At 32.7% G+C, this 17,775-nt stretch overlaps 1 protein-coding gene across 1 annotated transcript in view; it reads right to left on the reverse strand.

Moving 5' to 3' along the window:
* dysf (neuronal PAS domain protein dysfusion) overlaps positions 1–17,775 on the reverse strand; it is a 147,007-nt gene that overhangs the window by 111,249 nt on the left and 17,983 nt on the right. Inside the window, exon 2 of the mRNA XM_089224123.1 lies at positions 2,823–3,004. Within this exon, the coding sequence (XP_089080249.1) occupies positions 2,823–3,004 (182 nt within the window). The remainder of the gene's footprint in view (positions 1–2,822; positions 3,005–17,775) is intronic.

Below are 17,775 nucleotides of genomic sequence, written 5' to 3' on the forward strand. Positions count from 1 at the left end.
AATTATTATAATTTATTTGAGATGAGGAAGACTCCAAATCCGATAATCGCTGGAGATAAATAATAAAGACGTCATTGCATTCATATATATACAATATATATATATGTCGTAGGTTATATGAAAAATTAGTCTTTTTGCAAAAAGACTATAGGGCCTAACTGAATTTCATAGTTTACATTAATGTTCGATATATGCACTAAAAATGAATGAAATGACTCGAATAACACAAAAAATGTAAAATAAAAATTTCCCTTTGAAGTGTAATATAATAGTATTTGTAACATATTTTGAAATGAATTGTGTACTCGCGGAATGTGCTTTATCCTAGAGCAAGCATAAAATAATGCACTTTGCGTTGAAACGCGTGGTACCTATTTTTGATATAATATGATACCCAAATTTAATTTTTTTTATATCTACAATAATAATATCATGAAGATTCTCGCGGTTCGCGGTTTTTCACTATATGTATCGATTTTTACGATTTGTACGCGTGTGTATGCCTATATTAGACAATAGACATATACCTAATATACGTATATAGGAACCTATACATATATATACCTATACTTATTATAGGTATTTCAATGTGAAACTCTGCGGGATTATATTCAAATACCTATGTAACAATTATAATATGTTACATGATACCTGAGTATATGTATATAGTAATACACGTCTATTCACTATTGACATTATGTACGATCAACTGCTGACCAATACAGTAATATTAACACACACTCATAATTGTAAGCCTATGGCCAATACACACTACACACCATATATGTAATAAGTTAACTCACTGTGCACCTTAGACTTCAACACTCAATGAACATCGAACTCTGTATTATAACTATACAAACTATACAATACAGTCAAATAGTCGGATAGAATATAATTTATATAACTTGTGAGTATTATTATTTGTAAATGTTTAATATTATACAATAAAACTTAATGATAACGGAAACGGAATCCTAGTTACTTAAATATATTTAAGATCCTGTTATATATGTATATCTACCCCCGGCTACGGTAATTATATTTATAGAGTCCTATTATACGACTCTCACTGAATGTCTTATATTTAATCGGTCGTTCCCCCGACCACGTTACACCTACTTGTTATACGCTACACTGCCCCGTTGATGGAAACCCTGCAGCATATACGACGGCGACAAAGGGTCTAAGAAGCCAATAATATTATAATAAGTGTACATAATATTATGTAATAATAATAATAATAAAAACAACAACAACAACAACAATAATAATATATGTGTGTGCAAGTAAAATAATTGATATATATGTATGTAATATACACACACGACGTCCATAAATACATACACAGCAGTAGTCGGCGGCGGATTTTATTGGCGCGCGGAGATCATAAAAATCAATAGTCTCGCGCGAGACGAGTAGACGACGTCCGCCAATACAGTCACAACCGCCTTCGCCGCGGCGTGTGTATAGTACAATAATATTATTATAACCATTATACGCGCGCCGCGCGCCGTCCGACCGACCGAGTCCGCGCGCGATTGAGCGGCGGCGGCCCGCGTGCTGTGACCGTATGGAAATGTGAAGGCTCATTACGGGCCGAAGATTTATTGGCGGTCGGAACGTACCGCGGCCGCCGCGTCAAACCGTTGATTAATTACGACCGGACCATTGTGGCGGTGGTGGCTCTTCTTCCTCTTTTCCGCCGCCGCATTCTCAGGTCCGATGAAATCCTTTTAAGTATAATATTGTAAGTGTGTGTGTGTACCTCAATATATATGTAAATAAAACATAATATATCCCGAGCAGTGTACCTATATATTATATGATATACATAACGCAACGCTGAAAGCGGATATTATATTATTATACACACACACACACTCACACACATATACATAGGTATTATAGTGACAATTCGAAAAAAAAGACTAGATGAGTCTTGAACGAGTGATTTTTTCGTTTCATAATGATCTTTTTATACACACGACTGCAGAGCACATCGCGATCAATTATTAAAAGGCTAATGTTATAATATTATTACAGTATAATATGCCTACATAACTTATTATTATTGATTTTATCGACAATCGTATATTACTATGTAAACACTTTGGCTTTTATTATCCTGCATTATACTATATTATTATATTAATTATATATCATGAAATACTGTTGTCATCCTTCGTTATCAGCGGAGATTAGGTCCCAGCAAAGTTCCACGGATAACGTGAAGCGTTCGTAAAATAGCGATAAAATGTATGAATTATTAAATAAAATAATAAAGGATATTTCTCCTACCCAATCGCGGAAAATCGAAACCATCATAGGCAGGCGGAGATTGGGGAAATTATTGAACATTTTTCAATGCCCTACTTCTTGTTTTGTAAGGAATGATTTAAGCATTATTTAATTTAAGCTTTTATTTTATTTAAGCTTTCCTTAAATTTGGCCAAGTCTCCACTTATGGAAACCGAGGATATAACGAAAAACTATTTTACATCATAATATATTATAATACCTATCCTAAAATATAAAAACAATTTTAATTCATGATAATTGTTGACCAATATCATATTTTAGACGTGCGAAAAGTGACATATTTTAGTTTATGATTTTTGTTTTACGTTAGTAATAATAATAATAATAATGGAAAATGTAATATTTTTTTTCAAAACCATTTCAGCTTTTGACAACAAAAGTATAAAAAAACATACCAATCATACATTATTCCGGTATATTTTATTATTTTAATATCGGCCTAATTTATGTACCTTTACCTATTATATATTATATTATTTACAACGCGTAGAATATCTTACCTTGTTGAAAGTAGTTGGCTTTCCGGACGTACACGCACACCAGGGCCATAAGTTGCAACTGCGACAACCGTTGCCTCGTTGACGGCGGCAGGGGCAACAGGTCTCGGAGGTTTGCGATCTCTGCGTTGATCAGGTCCCTCCGAAGCTTGCTCGCCCCTTTGGTCGACTTGGTCGCGTCGAACCTACAACGAAAAAATAGAATATTATTAGTATAAATTAAACGACGACGGTTAGGTATACACTGTATATTGTATTCTACTATTTTAGGAATAAAAACTATAACTATATTTTAACTTATTTTATCTCAAACTTTGGACAATAGTTTTAAGCATATACTATTATATTATGCATAATACTTAAGGAAACGAATTATAAAGTTTACATTTAAAACCGGATTACGTTATGTCATACCATTATATGCATCGATATGACTTACACAAGAATGTACATAAATTCGACTTATCCGCGACATATCATCATATATTTCACTTATAATAACTTAAACGGTAAACAGATAAGCAAAGATCTGTTGCAAATTTATTGACTTTATAAGTATTCATAATGATATAATTAATACTTATATCGCATACATTATAATATTAATACTACTAATAATAATAATTATTATTCGATTCGACCTATATATATAATGGAAAATAATACATTAAACGACCTGCACAACTGCAATGATGATACGATTATATAGGATAATAATAACGTATATTATAACTCGCGGTATTATAACGTTATTATTATAATACAATAAAACAACCACGTCGTCGTCTTCGTCGCAATAAGTACGCCTACGATTTGGAACGACGACGTCTTAATTAAATCCTCCCCCCGGCGGCGGCGAGTTCGTAATCTATCGCGATTGATACCGCACGGTGCCGGTTGTCAGTGTACATATATATATATTATTATATTATACCTATCCCATCATAATAGAACTCGCACTTGTATAATACGCGTTTAAATATCGAGTCCAAGTCATTTAATACATATACATATATTATTATATATAGGCAAATTATTAGTATAATATGATAATAATAATAATAATAATAATAATATTATTATTATGTACATTGTATCACCGCGGGGCCGTTGGGGGCCGCTGGCCGGACGGTATATTTTGTTGCGAGCGCGTGCGGCGGCGGCGGCGACGGCGATAGCGGACGTGCAAGCACATTATCCGCGCGACCCACGCGCGGTTGTCATGTCTCGGCCATATCTCTGAGATTATTTTATAAATATATAGGCCGTCGTCGATTAATAGCGTACGATAACGACTGTTGCGATAGTAGATAATAATAATACGTAACACCATTATTGCCGAACGGGCGGCGGCGGCGGTCGCCGGCGGCGTCGCGTTTTTGTGAACGGAAGAGAAAAAAAATAATAATAAAAAACACCATCCCGTGGAAAGTTTGCGCGCCAAGACCTACGGGTAGGAAGGTATATAGGTGCCTAATACTAGCTATAATATATATACGTGTACGGAGCACGTGTTTTGTTGTTGTTTCCCCCTCGATCGCCGCAAGTATTTGATGTCGGCATGTTATAATATGGCGATGGATTTTTTTTTATTTGTCCAGGAGGTAAAAAAAAAAAACGCAACGACCGTATGGATAGTCGCACACGGCCAAATATCATAATAAATATATACACACATTAATATGAACTCAGCGCGCGCGAAGTCCATTGTAATTTAGATTACCCCCAACAAAATAGGTTGTATAATATTATTATAATAATATTAGCGTGTAAGCACATCCGTTCGCGGGCTGTAGAAATCACGTGACTATATATAATAATATATCATTGGCCTATATTATATAATTTAATATATCTACGTCACCCATTTAATCGGTCTAAAGGTTATACTATACGTCGTGTAACCGTGCAGAGTTCTCTTACACATTTCTACACACCCACACACACACACTGCACCCTTATCGACGTACTTAAACTCATTCCTATATATATATATAGTGTATAATATGTATATGTGGTTAAACTTTAACCAATGTATCGCCGTACGGCGTATGCTCCCGAATACATAATAATTATAACAATAACATAACTGTGACTTGTATTTTTATTTCGAAAATTGTATATATTATTTCACTATTATGTATAACAACAATGTGTGAGGTGTGCCGACGCATCGCTGCCAATGCATTACTATACTTGAAACAGTGGCGTAATTAGGAATTTGGTTTAGGGGGGGGGGGATTATAAGTTTTTTTAGCAAAATCTGTAAGCCTCATACAGTAACCTATACCCTAGCTGCCACCAAATATAAAATGTTAGCTGCAGTAAAATAAAAGTTTTTGAGTGATCTATTCCCCTCCTTAATTACGCCCCTGATTTGAATACATAGTCAAATGGATATATATATGTGCAGGAGGCTATATATTATTGTATACTATATGTTATGACTAATATAACTTTATTCCTCTAAAATCATCAATTATTTAAAAACATGGAATTTACAGTATTATATTGAGCGCGTTTGGGAACTATAAAATTGTACCCATGTATACGTGCGACTTATGACTTTTCGTCACAAATTGTTGTTTTTAATTTATTTCGAAAATATAATTTATGATTAGTGAACGCGTTTGAACATAATAATAATAATACATGTTACCATACAACACTTCTGACACGTAGTACATAATATGAAAATACTTTAATTTCGTTATAAAGTGTTGTCACTACTCACTTGTCAGTCTGTAAACGATAATATGATGAGCTGCAGTTGTATGTGGCACACGCTGAGACATAGATAATATAAGTGGCGATTATGGGGGAAACGCGTTTTGAGTTTGCATATATATTGTTATTAAAATACATGATAACCTACATATTATTATTATAATATTATGCAGAAATCTAAAAAAATAATTTATATGATATACATATAGAGAGAGGTGTAATCGCAATTAAAAAAAAAAAAGATTAAAAAATCGAAAAAATCGGTAAATCTATCCTGCACCGATGACAGACATGACAGTGACGCACGTTTATACCTATATATATTGTGTGTGTACAGTGTGTACACTGCAATATACACATATAATATTATTATACGGTCGGTTCTTATATTAGATCCGCGGGTTTGTGGCGGCGGTGATAGCAGGTCCGCGAGTAAAATATGTTACGCGTGTTTTTTTATATAAATTTTAAATTGCGTGTGCGGACGTCAACGAGCAGGACATCAATGGCGGCGAGCAGCAGCAGCGGAGACTCGTCTTATTATAAAATATGCAGTCGTCGTCGTGCAATGCAGTGCTGCAGTGCAACGCGTACTCTCACACCGCGCGCGCCAAGAGTGCAACACCGATGACGTGCGCACGTGAATCATTTTCTCGGCGTGTTATTCGTCATTGTCAATCTCGGTGCCATTGTGAAAAAAATGTCGTCGGGGCGCGCACCGCGTCACGTCGCAGATTTCGCCTCGTTATAATATTATTATTATTATTATTATATTATCACAACCTATACCTAACACCGCTGCAGTATATATACCTATAGCGTAATAATATTATTATTTTCATTATTTTTATTTTTTATCATGAGGATGTCCGCGCGCACGAATATCGTGATGATGATGACTCATATTATTGTTTTAAATCCTGCGCGCGTAATATATACGAAGTGATGGGAAATTTGCGTAGCATAAATGCAAGGCATTAACACCACAGTTTTTGTACCACCCGAAGACCACACGTACGTTCCGCTGCAACACATATTTTCATCACATGCGACGACTTCACGGTGTTTGCACGATATTTGAAAAACAAATAGGTAATATAATATAAGTGCGCTTGCGCGAGACAACCGTCACTACTCATCGCGTTGGTACACAAAAATTTACTTCAAAATCAATATTCAATACGCCGACTTGCACTATAGGTGTATGTTTGGGTAGGTAACTGCTTACTATACCTACTCGTACATAATATTATATATAGGTAATAATATATAGGTAATATTAAATTCCTGCAGTGCAGTCTATATATAGCAACAGCTCGTGTTTCCCACGGCCACTATAGACGATCACACGCCGAATATTCGACAACTCGCGGGGCAATATAATAATTATATATATATATATATCGGAATTATTATGCGTTTTGTATACTGCATATACACTATAGTCTGTTTGCATTTATAGGTGTGCGTATATATATAAAATATACGACGAAGCCCGTAAATATGAGTATATATATATATATATATATATGTATATATGTACACCTTATGTGTTATACACACTATACGGCAGCAGTGACTATATACGCAGCCGCGAGGCAAACGGAACAGTGGGAAATCATCGTCGGGCTACTGTGCAGTATACGTATAAAAATATGTTTATAATGTGTTAAGTGTTGTACCGTATAAACAGTCATTTTGCCCCAGTGCAGCGGTATATATTATTATTATGTGTATATATTTATCATAATATGTACGTTATTATTATTTCAACATCGTTTACGTTATAAGTTATAACGTGTATATTATTATTACCTATATACACCTACACTTAGGTACTACTGCAGCGGTTGTTTTCTCCCATTTTCAAACGTGAAAAGCGTCTCTTGACTCTTTATGTATTATGTATATATATACATATATATTATTATGATGTATTAATGTGTAATATACGCTTTATATTACGGGCACACATGCAAATGAGTATAATACGATCTACTCTGCAGCACTCGGACTTATTAAATATACGCATCCGTATATAATATAATTATATTATACTTATAATAATCACGGTAGTATGATATGGCCTAGCTGCGAGTTAAATTTCATGCAAATATCAAACGATGACTCACACGATAAGTATGCGCGGCGTTTATATATACTAGATTATGAATTTTGATTATGAATGTGCGGTACCTATTTACCACATCAAAATAAATGCGTTACAACGCGTTGATGTTTTTCATCTTTTCTTTCGAGTATAATGAACCCGCTCAGAAAAAAATAAAATAATCGTCACATGTCATACCTATAATATAATGAAGGTACATCACACGCTCGGAACACGGGTGTCGGACGCATAGTTTTTAATGCAATATAGAGACTTTAACGCTGGGATATTAAACGGACGATAATCATGTTAGTTTATTATAATAATATCATGACGGGCAGTTATTATTAATTAATGTCTACATATAGGTATTAAAACTACAATAAAATATCGTTGTTCAGAAATAATATGGGCAAAGATATTGTTGTCATAGTCAGACAACTTATTAAAATCTAACTGCACCGTTTAGCGTACATAAAGTGTAGGTATATACCTACGTTTTGATTAATACCCGAGAAAATGACTGCACCGACACCTGCAGGATCAGACAATATTGTGATTTCCCATGATGGTAAACCGCAAGACGGAAGTCGGGAATGTGCGGCTGTCATCATTATCTTACGATACGTCAACATGGCTTAAAAAATAACAGTGGCCAACCATCCTGATTATATTATATACACAGAAGTTATAATCAAACTGTGTAAACATAAATAAAATGGAAAATAATTTTAAAATACATTTTCTTCGTAATTTATATTTTTTATTTGTTGGCGGATGATTTATTATTATGTTGACCGAATTCGAAAAAAAAACAATATTTATGCGTTCAGTTACATGTAATAAAACATTTTATACAACTCGTGTATGTGACGATAAAAAAATTACATGTCAACATACATCATTATACGCTACAGCGAACATAACGTTTTCATATATATATATTTATATACCTTTAGTATATACACGTGTATAATTAAACATGTTATATTAATATGTTATATTAAAAATGAAAATCACCACAATATAATATGATAATATTAATGAATCACGTGTCACCTTATTTGTATTCTCATCGGCGAGAATAATGAATTATTATTTACATAATTAATGCGCTTTAATGTATTATAGTAATTTTTCCATAATTTGATCGTTTTATAAATCTCCTTATGAATATAAATAATTTCCTAAACCATGTTGTCTATATAACCTCTTATAATATAAACGATTCGAAAATATACGTTTCAGTAAAATACAATATATTATAAAATTTATAATAGATTTGGTCATTGACCGACGCGCACACGCTTATTGCTCAATTATTCGTAAATGTTTTTTTTCAATACATTTATTTTATATTATGTAATAATTAATAATAGCTAATATTATACTATGCCTACCTATTATTGGAAATTGGTTGAAGGATGGTGTTTATTGTAGGCACCTATATATCACTATACGGGGTAATTACCTATTGTACTAAGCTCATCCCCTTTATTCCTTTAATAATTTATTAACTTATTTCAAATTCTGATTTTTGTCATATGGCATATAGTATATGGTAATTATTTCAAATACTTAGTCAATAAAATGCATATATTTTACAATGTTTTATAGCATATAAATCTTAGCCTTACTAATAATGTACCTATACTAGCTGTATGTGCTTTAGTATTTATATATATATATTTTCTTATTATATACCTATAGTACCTATTTGAATTATGACGTTATATAGAGCCGAGTAGTGTTGACTCGAATCTATAATAGCTCAGTATATACCTTACTCAAACATTTTATGTCTTGCCCTTAGTTACAATTAGGTTGGGGTTAGGGCTTTAATATTTTTAGCGATACAGTGCTGGATAGTTGCTAAAAAGATTGATCTACTAATTATAATAAGCTCCAATGTAGAAAGACCATGCAAAAAAAATACAATTTATTAATTTGTACAGAAATATGACAATGGTATAGGTAGCGTCAAGATTTGAATAAGTATATAAAAATTCTTGCAAACAAATTTAAGGCTACTAAATAATATTATGGTATAGGTATTATGATATGAATATTATTAAAAGTATGGTTTAATTTATTTTCGAACAATTCTTATAGCCAATGAATTCATAAAATAAATGTCGAGGGATAGTCGACTCATCAATGCATGAATCTCGGGAACCAGTTCATACGCAAAAATATCGATTATACATATCAATAACTTGATTCCATCATCACGGTGTGGAATCATTATGATTTGGAAAACTATACTATTATAACAGCGTTTCTTAAACTTTTTTATCCATTGATCCCTTTTTGATGTCCACTTTTCTCGTGGAACCACTACTTTTTTTTTTTATTATTCGCATATAAATTATTACAAGTAGAAGTATAGATTATTGAATATAGAGTTAGCTGATAAAGATTATTCCATATGGCTAATACGTTATATTATTTAATATAATACAAGCATTTTTTTCCATGGATATTTTCAAATAATTTTCTTGAACATTTTTAATAAATTACTTAAGCCCCGCGGAACACATTTTAAGAAACACTGTATTATAATAATACCTCTATGCAGTAGTATAATAATATTCTAAATAATATTTTAAGACCTCGTCCTCTCCCCCCTCCCTACCCCCGGGCCAGGATGACTGGGAGGTCCGAGGGGTGGATTACCAGGCCTGCTATATATGACTGAAGTGTTCAGAACTGGATGGCTCGTACCTATTATGTATATACGAATATAGGTACTATAATTTAATAATACCGATGATTGCAGGTATACATATAATATGATAATATACGTGTGGCCGGCCAGATATTTACACGGATATGTGTATATACGCGAATACGTGTTAAGATAACGCGGCCGTGATGTACAGATACAGCACGAGATACGTATATATTATAATATTATATAATATAATATGTTGGGCGATACCGATGATATACATAAATTTATAAATATATATATATATATAGTTAATGTAATACCGAGGCAGCCTGATGCTGCAGCGACGGGGCGAAGTGAAGAAATAAAAATAAAATAAGAAAGCAGTCGAATGTATATATACATATAAGTGCTCGAGCGTATCACTTTGTCGTCTGATTTAACGCCTTGTAATATATACGTGTATATATATATATATATGTATATAGTTTCTAAACGGCCATCGGGACACCGGGTAGACGACGACGTGATGGTTGTAGGTATATAAATAAATGTATTTATATATAATATTATATATTTTCACGTTATAAAACCGCAGAGCGTAGCGTATTGTAATAAACGTCTCGCGCACATAATTTAATGGCGGCCGGGCGAAATTAAAGGAGCTTTAGCAAGACAAACGACGTGTAAGAGTCACCTCCATATATATTATATCATGTGTATTGAATATATTATAAACGGGCAGGCGCGGATGCGTCAGATATATATATATATGCAACGATGTGATGCGGTACGAGCAATATAATAACCACTACGATAATGTGCAATATATATAACGTGTAATAATATTCACCTGAGTAAATTTCATACTTCTTGTGCCTATATATATATATACGCACATTCGCGTTCTTATACTGCACCACATCACACATATTATTATACATAAGTATAATAATAATAGTATGCACATTGCACACGACGGTCGCATTTATACTGCACAAGTGCATAATATGATATAATATAAGTTCTCGTTTTCATGCGTTCGCGACGCCGCTCGTCCGTTGATTTGTAAACGCGCGGATTATATAGAACTCGGGCTTGTTTATGTGACATGGCCGATTGAAAGATTAAACTATGGGGCACGGGCGCGATAACGATGATAATATTATGCGTGTACGTTCATAATATACATATACCAGTTTTTCACCGGCCACGTCGTCGTACGGACCAGCTGCGAATAATAATAATAATAATAAAAATAATAATATAGTGGCGTAACGGTGACCACGTTTAATTTGCGGCTTGTCGCGAGCCCGGTCAAAATATGAACGGATGACGGAGACGACTCTGCAGAGGGTATGAAAAGGAAAGGCGGACGAACGATACAGAACAGAAATAAAAAAGCATTATGCTACTATAGACATATACCTATATGTTTTGTTCCTCTGTACGAAAAATTGAGGTTTTTGTAAATATATAAGTAACCATGCGACACGTCATATAGAAAGCACCCTGAAAATGGTTCAGTTACATTTAAATAAAATACTTTCTCTATATTATATACACATCGTCATTCGTCAGCTGCCGGTTCCATCGTAATATTATTATCTATCGATTTATAAAATTTATTCGTGGAATAAAATACTTTTTAATTTGTTTTTAAGAAACTTATCAATTGCTATATATGAACAAAATGTAAAGCCATTTTTTCAGCGTCCCAAAAACAAATTCCAATGGTAGTTCGAGCACTCGTCAACGTGGCGCCTATGATCAGGCCACCGCATGAGGGGGAGGAGGGTTAGAAGGATCCACGGTAGTGAGGTCCGGTGTTGCAGATGCTTCAAAATTAATTGTTATTTAGAGGTGCCCGGAATTAGTTCTATATCAGGGCAAAAAAATATGATGTACAAAAGATTCACATAAGAAAATGTTGGTAATTTGGTTTTTTTGTCAATGAGAGAGCTGGAAAAACGTTTCTACAGCCCCCCACCATGTTTTTTTTATCTATTCCTTGGAAAATAAATTCATACAAATTCCATACTGAATAACTATGAAACAAAATTTAAAAAATCATTAAGTGAGAGGGGGCTGGAGAAACGTACATTGTGTGAAGCCTGCTTATGATGCTAACACAGTACGTATAGTTGGTATTTTAAAAACTTAATATGCTAAAGTCAAAATTTGGAAATTTTATAAAAAATTGCTTTCCGCGATTATATGTATATATAGGTATTCGATTCGATAGACATAATATACGTACAGTGCGGCCGGCGCTCACGTTAGCTCTATAGACGTTTAACGTGTTTTTTTTTCCTGTCAAACGAGACCGATGTTTGTCTGTCTACAACAACTGTCGGGGTCCAGTGCGCGTGAAAAAAACTCGTAAAAAACATCGATATATGCGTGCAGACGACGGTCGGTCACGGGCAAGAGAGAGAAAGATTATAATATTATACACAGCACATCATATACATTTAATGCACGTTATAATATTATAAATATTATCAATATCGATTTAATCACGCTTGTCCCCTGCAAACGCTGGGTGTACTGCACCACTATATAATTATTATTTATTAACATCGTTATAACTATTGCAGTGTAATTATCTTAACATTTTGTCCATTCGACGTCTGTTGTAGGTAGTGGATAAATTGCATTATTATTGCGGTCAACGATATAATCATCATAAATTGTGATGCGTTTTCAACCTAAATGATCATCTCCGAATAAAACGAGTATTGTATTTTATATAATAATAATATATAATCGTTTAAAACTTTTTTTAATCAATTAATTTTTCCACAAACTTCTGCAAAAGTCGGATTTCTTTGGACGTAAAATGCAAGTGCAAATTTTTCTACGGTGCAACATCACAATATAGGCGTACACTTAATATGATTATAATGCCTGTTGTAATGTACATAATATGAATCATCCGCGTGGTTGGTAAACGATAAATTTAAAACATTCTCGTGATGATCTTTTTGTAATAAATGTATAGATAATAGGTAAATACTATTTTTTTAGTCAAATAATGAACTACAAATCGTTACATGAAAATGTTAATGTTTGTGTCGTACGATTTTTGAAAATGAATTTTGAGCAATACCTATCTCTACTCCACCATAGTTAATTCTGCAGAATAATAATTGTGTGTAACCTCGATCAAATAGCTATTACTAATCAGCCCATCATCTCACCTATTACCAGGTATTCATATTAAGTTTGATATAATACAAGTTCGAAGATTGAAACATTTTTACTCCTCTAAAACGCGGTAACAGAAAAAAAACGCATATCAATATAAAACGAATACATATAGGTAATATTATATACATTACCGTTCCGTTTGGTATCTATAAAAAATACATCATGAACACGTTATATTATATACGGATGTATTTTATAAGCCTCTCATTAAGCGAATGTCTAATAAAGCTATTACTTCAAGTAACGACTAACGATAACTATTATATTTTGTAGTTCTGCAGTTTCATGAAAAAAAATATAAAATTTTAAATCCACGCGAAACACGTGTAAATAGTAAATACATAAAATACTGACATTCGACAGACACATAATCCGAGTTCACAGCGCGCTGCAGGCTTCGGGCACATCGTCTTTATGAACACGCAGACCTATCGACAATAGGATAATGAATAGCATTTGTGTGAGATCGATTTCTGTAGACTTTGGTCAAAAAAATACAATGTTATATATATATATATTATACCTATATGTGTCGAAATCATGCATTTTATTACCATGTTGTACCTATATTATAGGTACTATACATAACTTTCGTAAGTTGTAAGAAATAAAAACATATTAAAATCATAATTTTTTTAATCTCTGCGTATTGACACATTTGTAAGGTCGTATTATGTATAATTGCATTTGCATAATATTATCGTACGCATATTATAGGTAAATACCTACTGCATATAAACGTATACACATGGAAGACTTATTATAGAGGTTTACTTGAAATACGAGTAATTATAACCTATAGGTATATTATACATATGAAGATATTGGTGTAAATTATATGTCATATGCACATTTTTTGATGTTATATACAAAAACGGCAATATTGAGTATGTTAAATACTGTAATAACATTGCAATAAGTTCCTGTTGTTTCCCTACGATAAATTTATTCATTGGCTATAATATATTATTATCATTAAAATGTAGGTAAACGCTGTACCTGTATATTATAGGTAATGAATATTGCTACTCATCGCCAAAGTGTATATTATATAATATAATGATACGGAAAATAATATTGAGTTGTAATTATTATTAATAACACATTACCATGGACAGTATAGGTTGCGGAAAAAAAAAGCACTTGAGTATACCGCCTCGACGGAAGATGTTATTGGCTATTTCAAATTATTATTATGGGAATTTATATCGATGAAAATAACTAACGATTTTCATAACATCAGTCAGTACCTACTGCAGTATTGTTAAAAGTTCAGAACGTGCAGGCGCCTGGAGGAAATATTATTACAGTGATGATTGAAATCATGATGGTTTTAAAAATACAGTTACGACAGCATTTGTTGCGCTGCATATCATTTTGATTTTCGTGCCATTTGCAATAAACTATACAAATTTATAAACCGTTTATGGCGTTGCATACGAACAGTTCGACCTCGAGACTATTTTAGTAAAAATCAACGTCACATCAATACCATAGACTCTTATATTAGGCATAGGTACACATCATAATATTATTTCAAAAAGTATAAATTAATGACATTCACACCATTTCAGACGCTTCGACAAAAATATTGTACAATCTATACAAACAATAAATAACATAATCATGTAAAGCAATAAAATCAGTATTACCGACTCATTTCCGTAGATAATAAATGATATATTATAATATCTGCGAATAATATTCGAGACAGGCTCGTCGTCACGAAGGTCGATTGTATCGAGAAGACTTGAACGATATAATACAATATAATTTCTACTACTCCGTAGTTGTTAAACGATTGGGAATAATATTAGAGAAACCGTACTATGACGTGCACAGTCGCACAATAATAGTATAATACACATGGTAAAGAAACAAAAAATAAAAAAAAAACAATCGGAAACTAGAATAATATTTAATGTACCTAAAAGAGACGGCGAAAATACGAAATTTCCTAGACGTGCACCACGTTGAGATGAGGCTCGTGTGCATATTGAACAATCCGTGTTTATGTAAAATGTGAAGGAAAAAAAATATCGTACGCGTACAATTTATCAATGTCGTTGCCATTGGGTCGCGCGCGCGTTTAAAAAACTAAGTGACGGGTTTGTAGTTTTGATTAATTTTTTTTACCGGACCTAGTTTAACGGCGGTCTATAGTGGTGAAAAAATAAATAACTTTTTATCGGGTTTTTTAACACTCACATTTATATTATAGCCAACGCACCGTACCTAATACCTATGTATGTGTATATGTATATTATACAACCGCCACGAATAACAAATACATACCTTCTTGTTAAAATATTGCTTATTTTATTCCGATTCAGTATTATTTCTTGTCCGTTGGAAAAGGTCAAGTGCACAAAGGTATAAATATATTTTCCGCCTCACCCTATTATAATATATATATATATAAGTAGGTATTATACATAATATAGGGAAATCGAAACGAATTTATTCTTCAATTTAATTATGTATAATATACCGTTTGTTTCTATATACATATTATATACCTGAGTAATATCACCTCCTGCTTCAGTATACCACGGTATATAACGATTTACAGACATTTGTACCTAACTATTTATATTTATTCACGAGTGTTTTGTGTGCATTAACCACGTTAACATCACACACACACATATATATTATATACCTACATAGGACCACTATAGGTGTGATGTCGGTTAGTCTGTCCGTCTGACCGTGTCAGTCTAAACGGTCGGTCGATATAATATACTTTGATAATAATAATATACTTTGAATCGTAGCCAAATCACCGTCAAAATGTAATGGGAAAAATCACGTAAACGTATAGTATTCTGTCTGCTGCATTGTGTCATTTAGGTACTATAAACACATAAGCCACAACTATATTATAGCGGTTACGACCATGTTTATGTACGCCTATATATGCAGTTACCGTTTCAATTATTATAATTTCGTGTTTTACATTCATGATGCGGTGTACATCGTCGATGATGGATTGATTTTATTGTTATTATTACTTATATATTATTTTGACAACGAACACCACTCGAAAAATAAGTCGGTGTTTCGACCGACAACATCGTTTTTTATAAAATAATAATTATACCTACGAACAACGATAATTATAATATTGCCAATTAGCATCCTATTCCGTTGTTTCGTCATAACGATAATAATATTATTACAGTGATTTTCAATGAGTAATATTATTACGATTACAATTTACTATTAGAACAAAAAATATCTAATCTTTCTACGACCAAATAATTAATAATTAATATACCTAATTGTTATTTATACCTACACAATTTTTATTTTTTTATGTACATATAGATACTGGATTGTAATTCACTACTGGCCAGTCATCGGAGGGATAAACGCAACAAATTATAAATAGATATACATAATAATAATATACCTACATTAAAATATTATAATAATATCGATTTTATTTTCAGTATAGGTATGTCGGTCATTTTATTTATCATCCGTTGATGGCTATTACAATATTACGTTTAAAACATTATGTTCCGATGATTAGTGTTCTATTTTTTCAAATCTCATACACGTCCTATATTATCGATTAAACGATCAATTTGGTTTTAATTAAACTGCAGCATACAAATCTCGCGATCTCTCGAAATAGATTCTACGTGTGCGTAATAATACGTAAAACACAGGTATTATAACATTACATATTATAATGGCGATGATGATATGCCGACACAAGAACAAACTATAAATAATCCGTTCTATACTGGCATGTATCATTAAACGAAAATGTGCGCGATCATGTGTATGGTTCGCTTTTTAATATTCCTAGACGCAGATTTACTACTTTGTAAACTCGTATATTCGTCAGACAAGTAGAATAATAATAATATTACATTTAACGATTAATCGTTGTATGTTTAGTTTAAGCCTCGTCGTTTTACTATGAATTATACTGATTGAATTCATATTTGATTTTAGCGTTTTTACCGCCGCCGCCGTCGTTTAATCGATTAATAACAACACATATCCACCGCGTTTAATCAATAACTTTATGTAATATATATATTTGATCGTTGAACGAGCTAATCGAGTTTCAAACTTCATATAATGTTGAATATTGTTAAACGTCGTATGGGTAATAATTCGTAAATTCGATTGAATCAAAAAAATTAATTTAATAATACGAAGAACTATACCAGGTTATTGGTAATCTGTTCGGAGTAAAATTAAAATAAATCAAAATA

The sequence above is a fragment of the Diuraphis noxia genome, unplaced genomic scaffold, assembly GCF_037042655.1.
Source record: "Diuraphis noxia isolate RWA-SAM2 unplaced genomic scaffold, SU_Dnox_SAM2 contig0003, whole genome shotgun sequence".
Lineage (NCBI taxonomy): Eukaryota > Metazoa > Arthropoda > Insecta > Hemiptera > Aphididae > Diuraphis > Diuraphis noxia.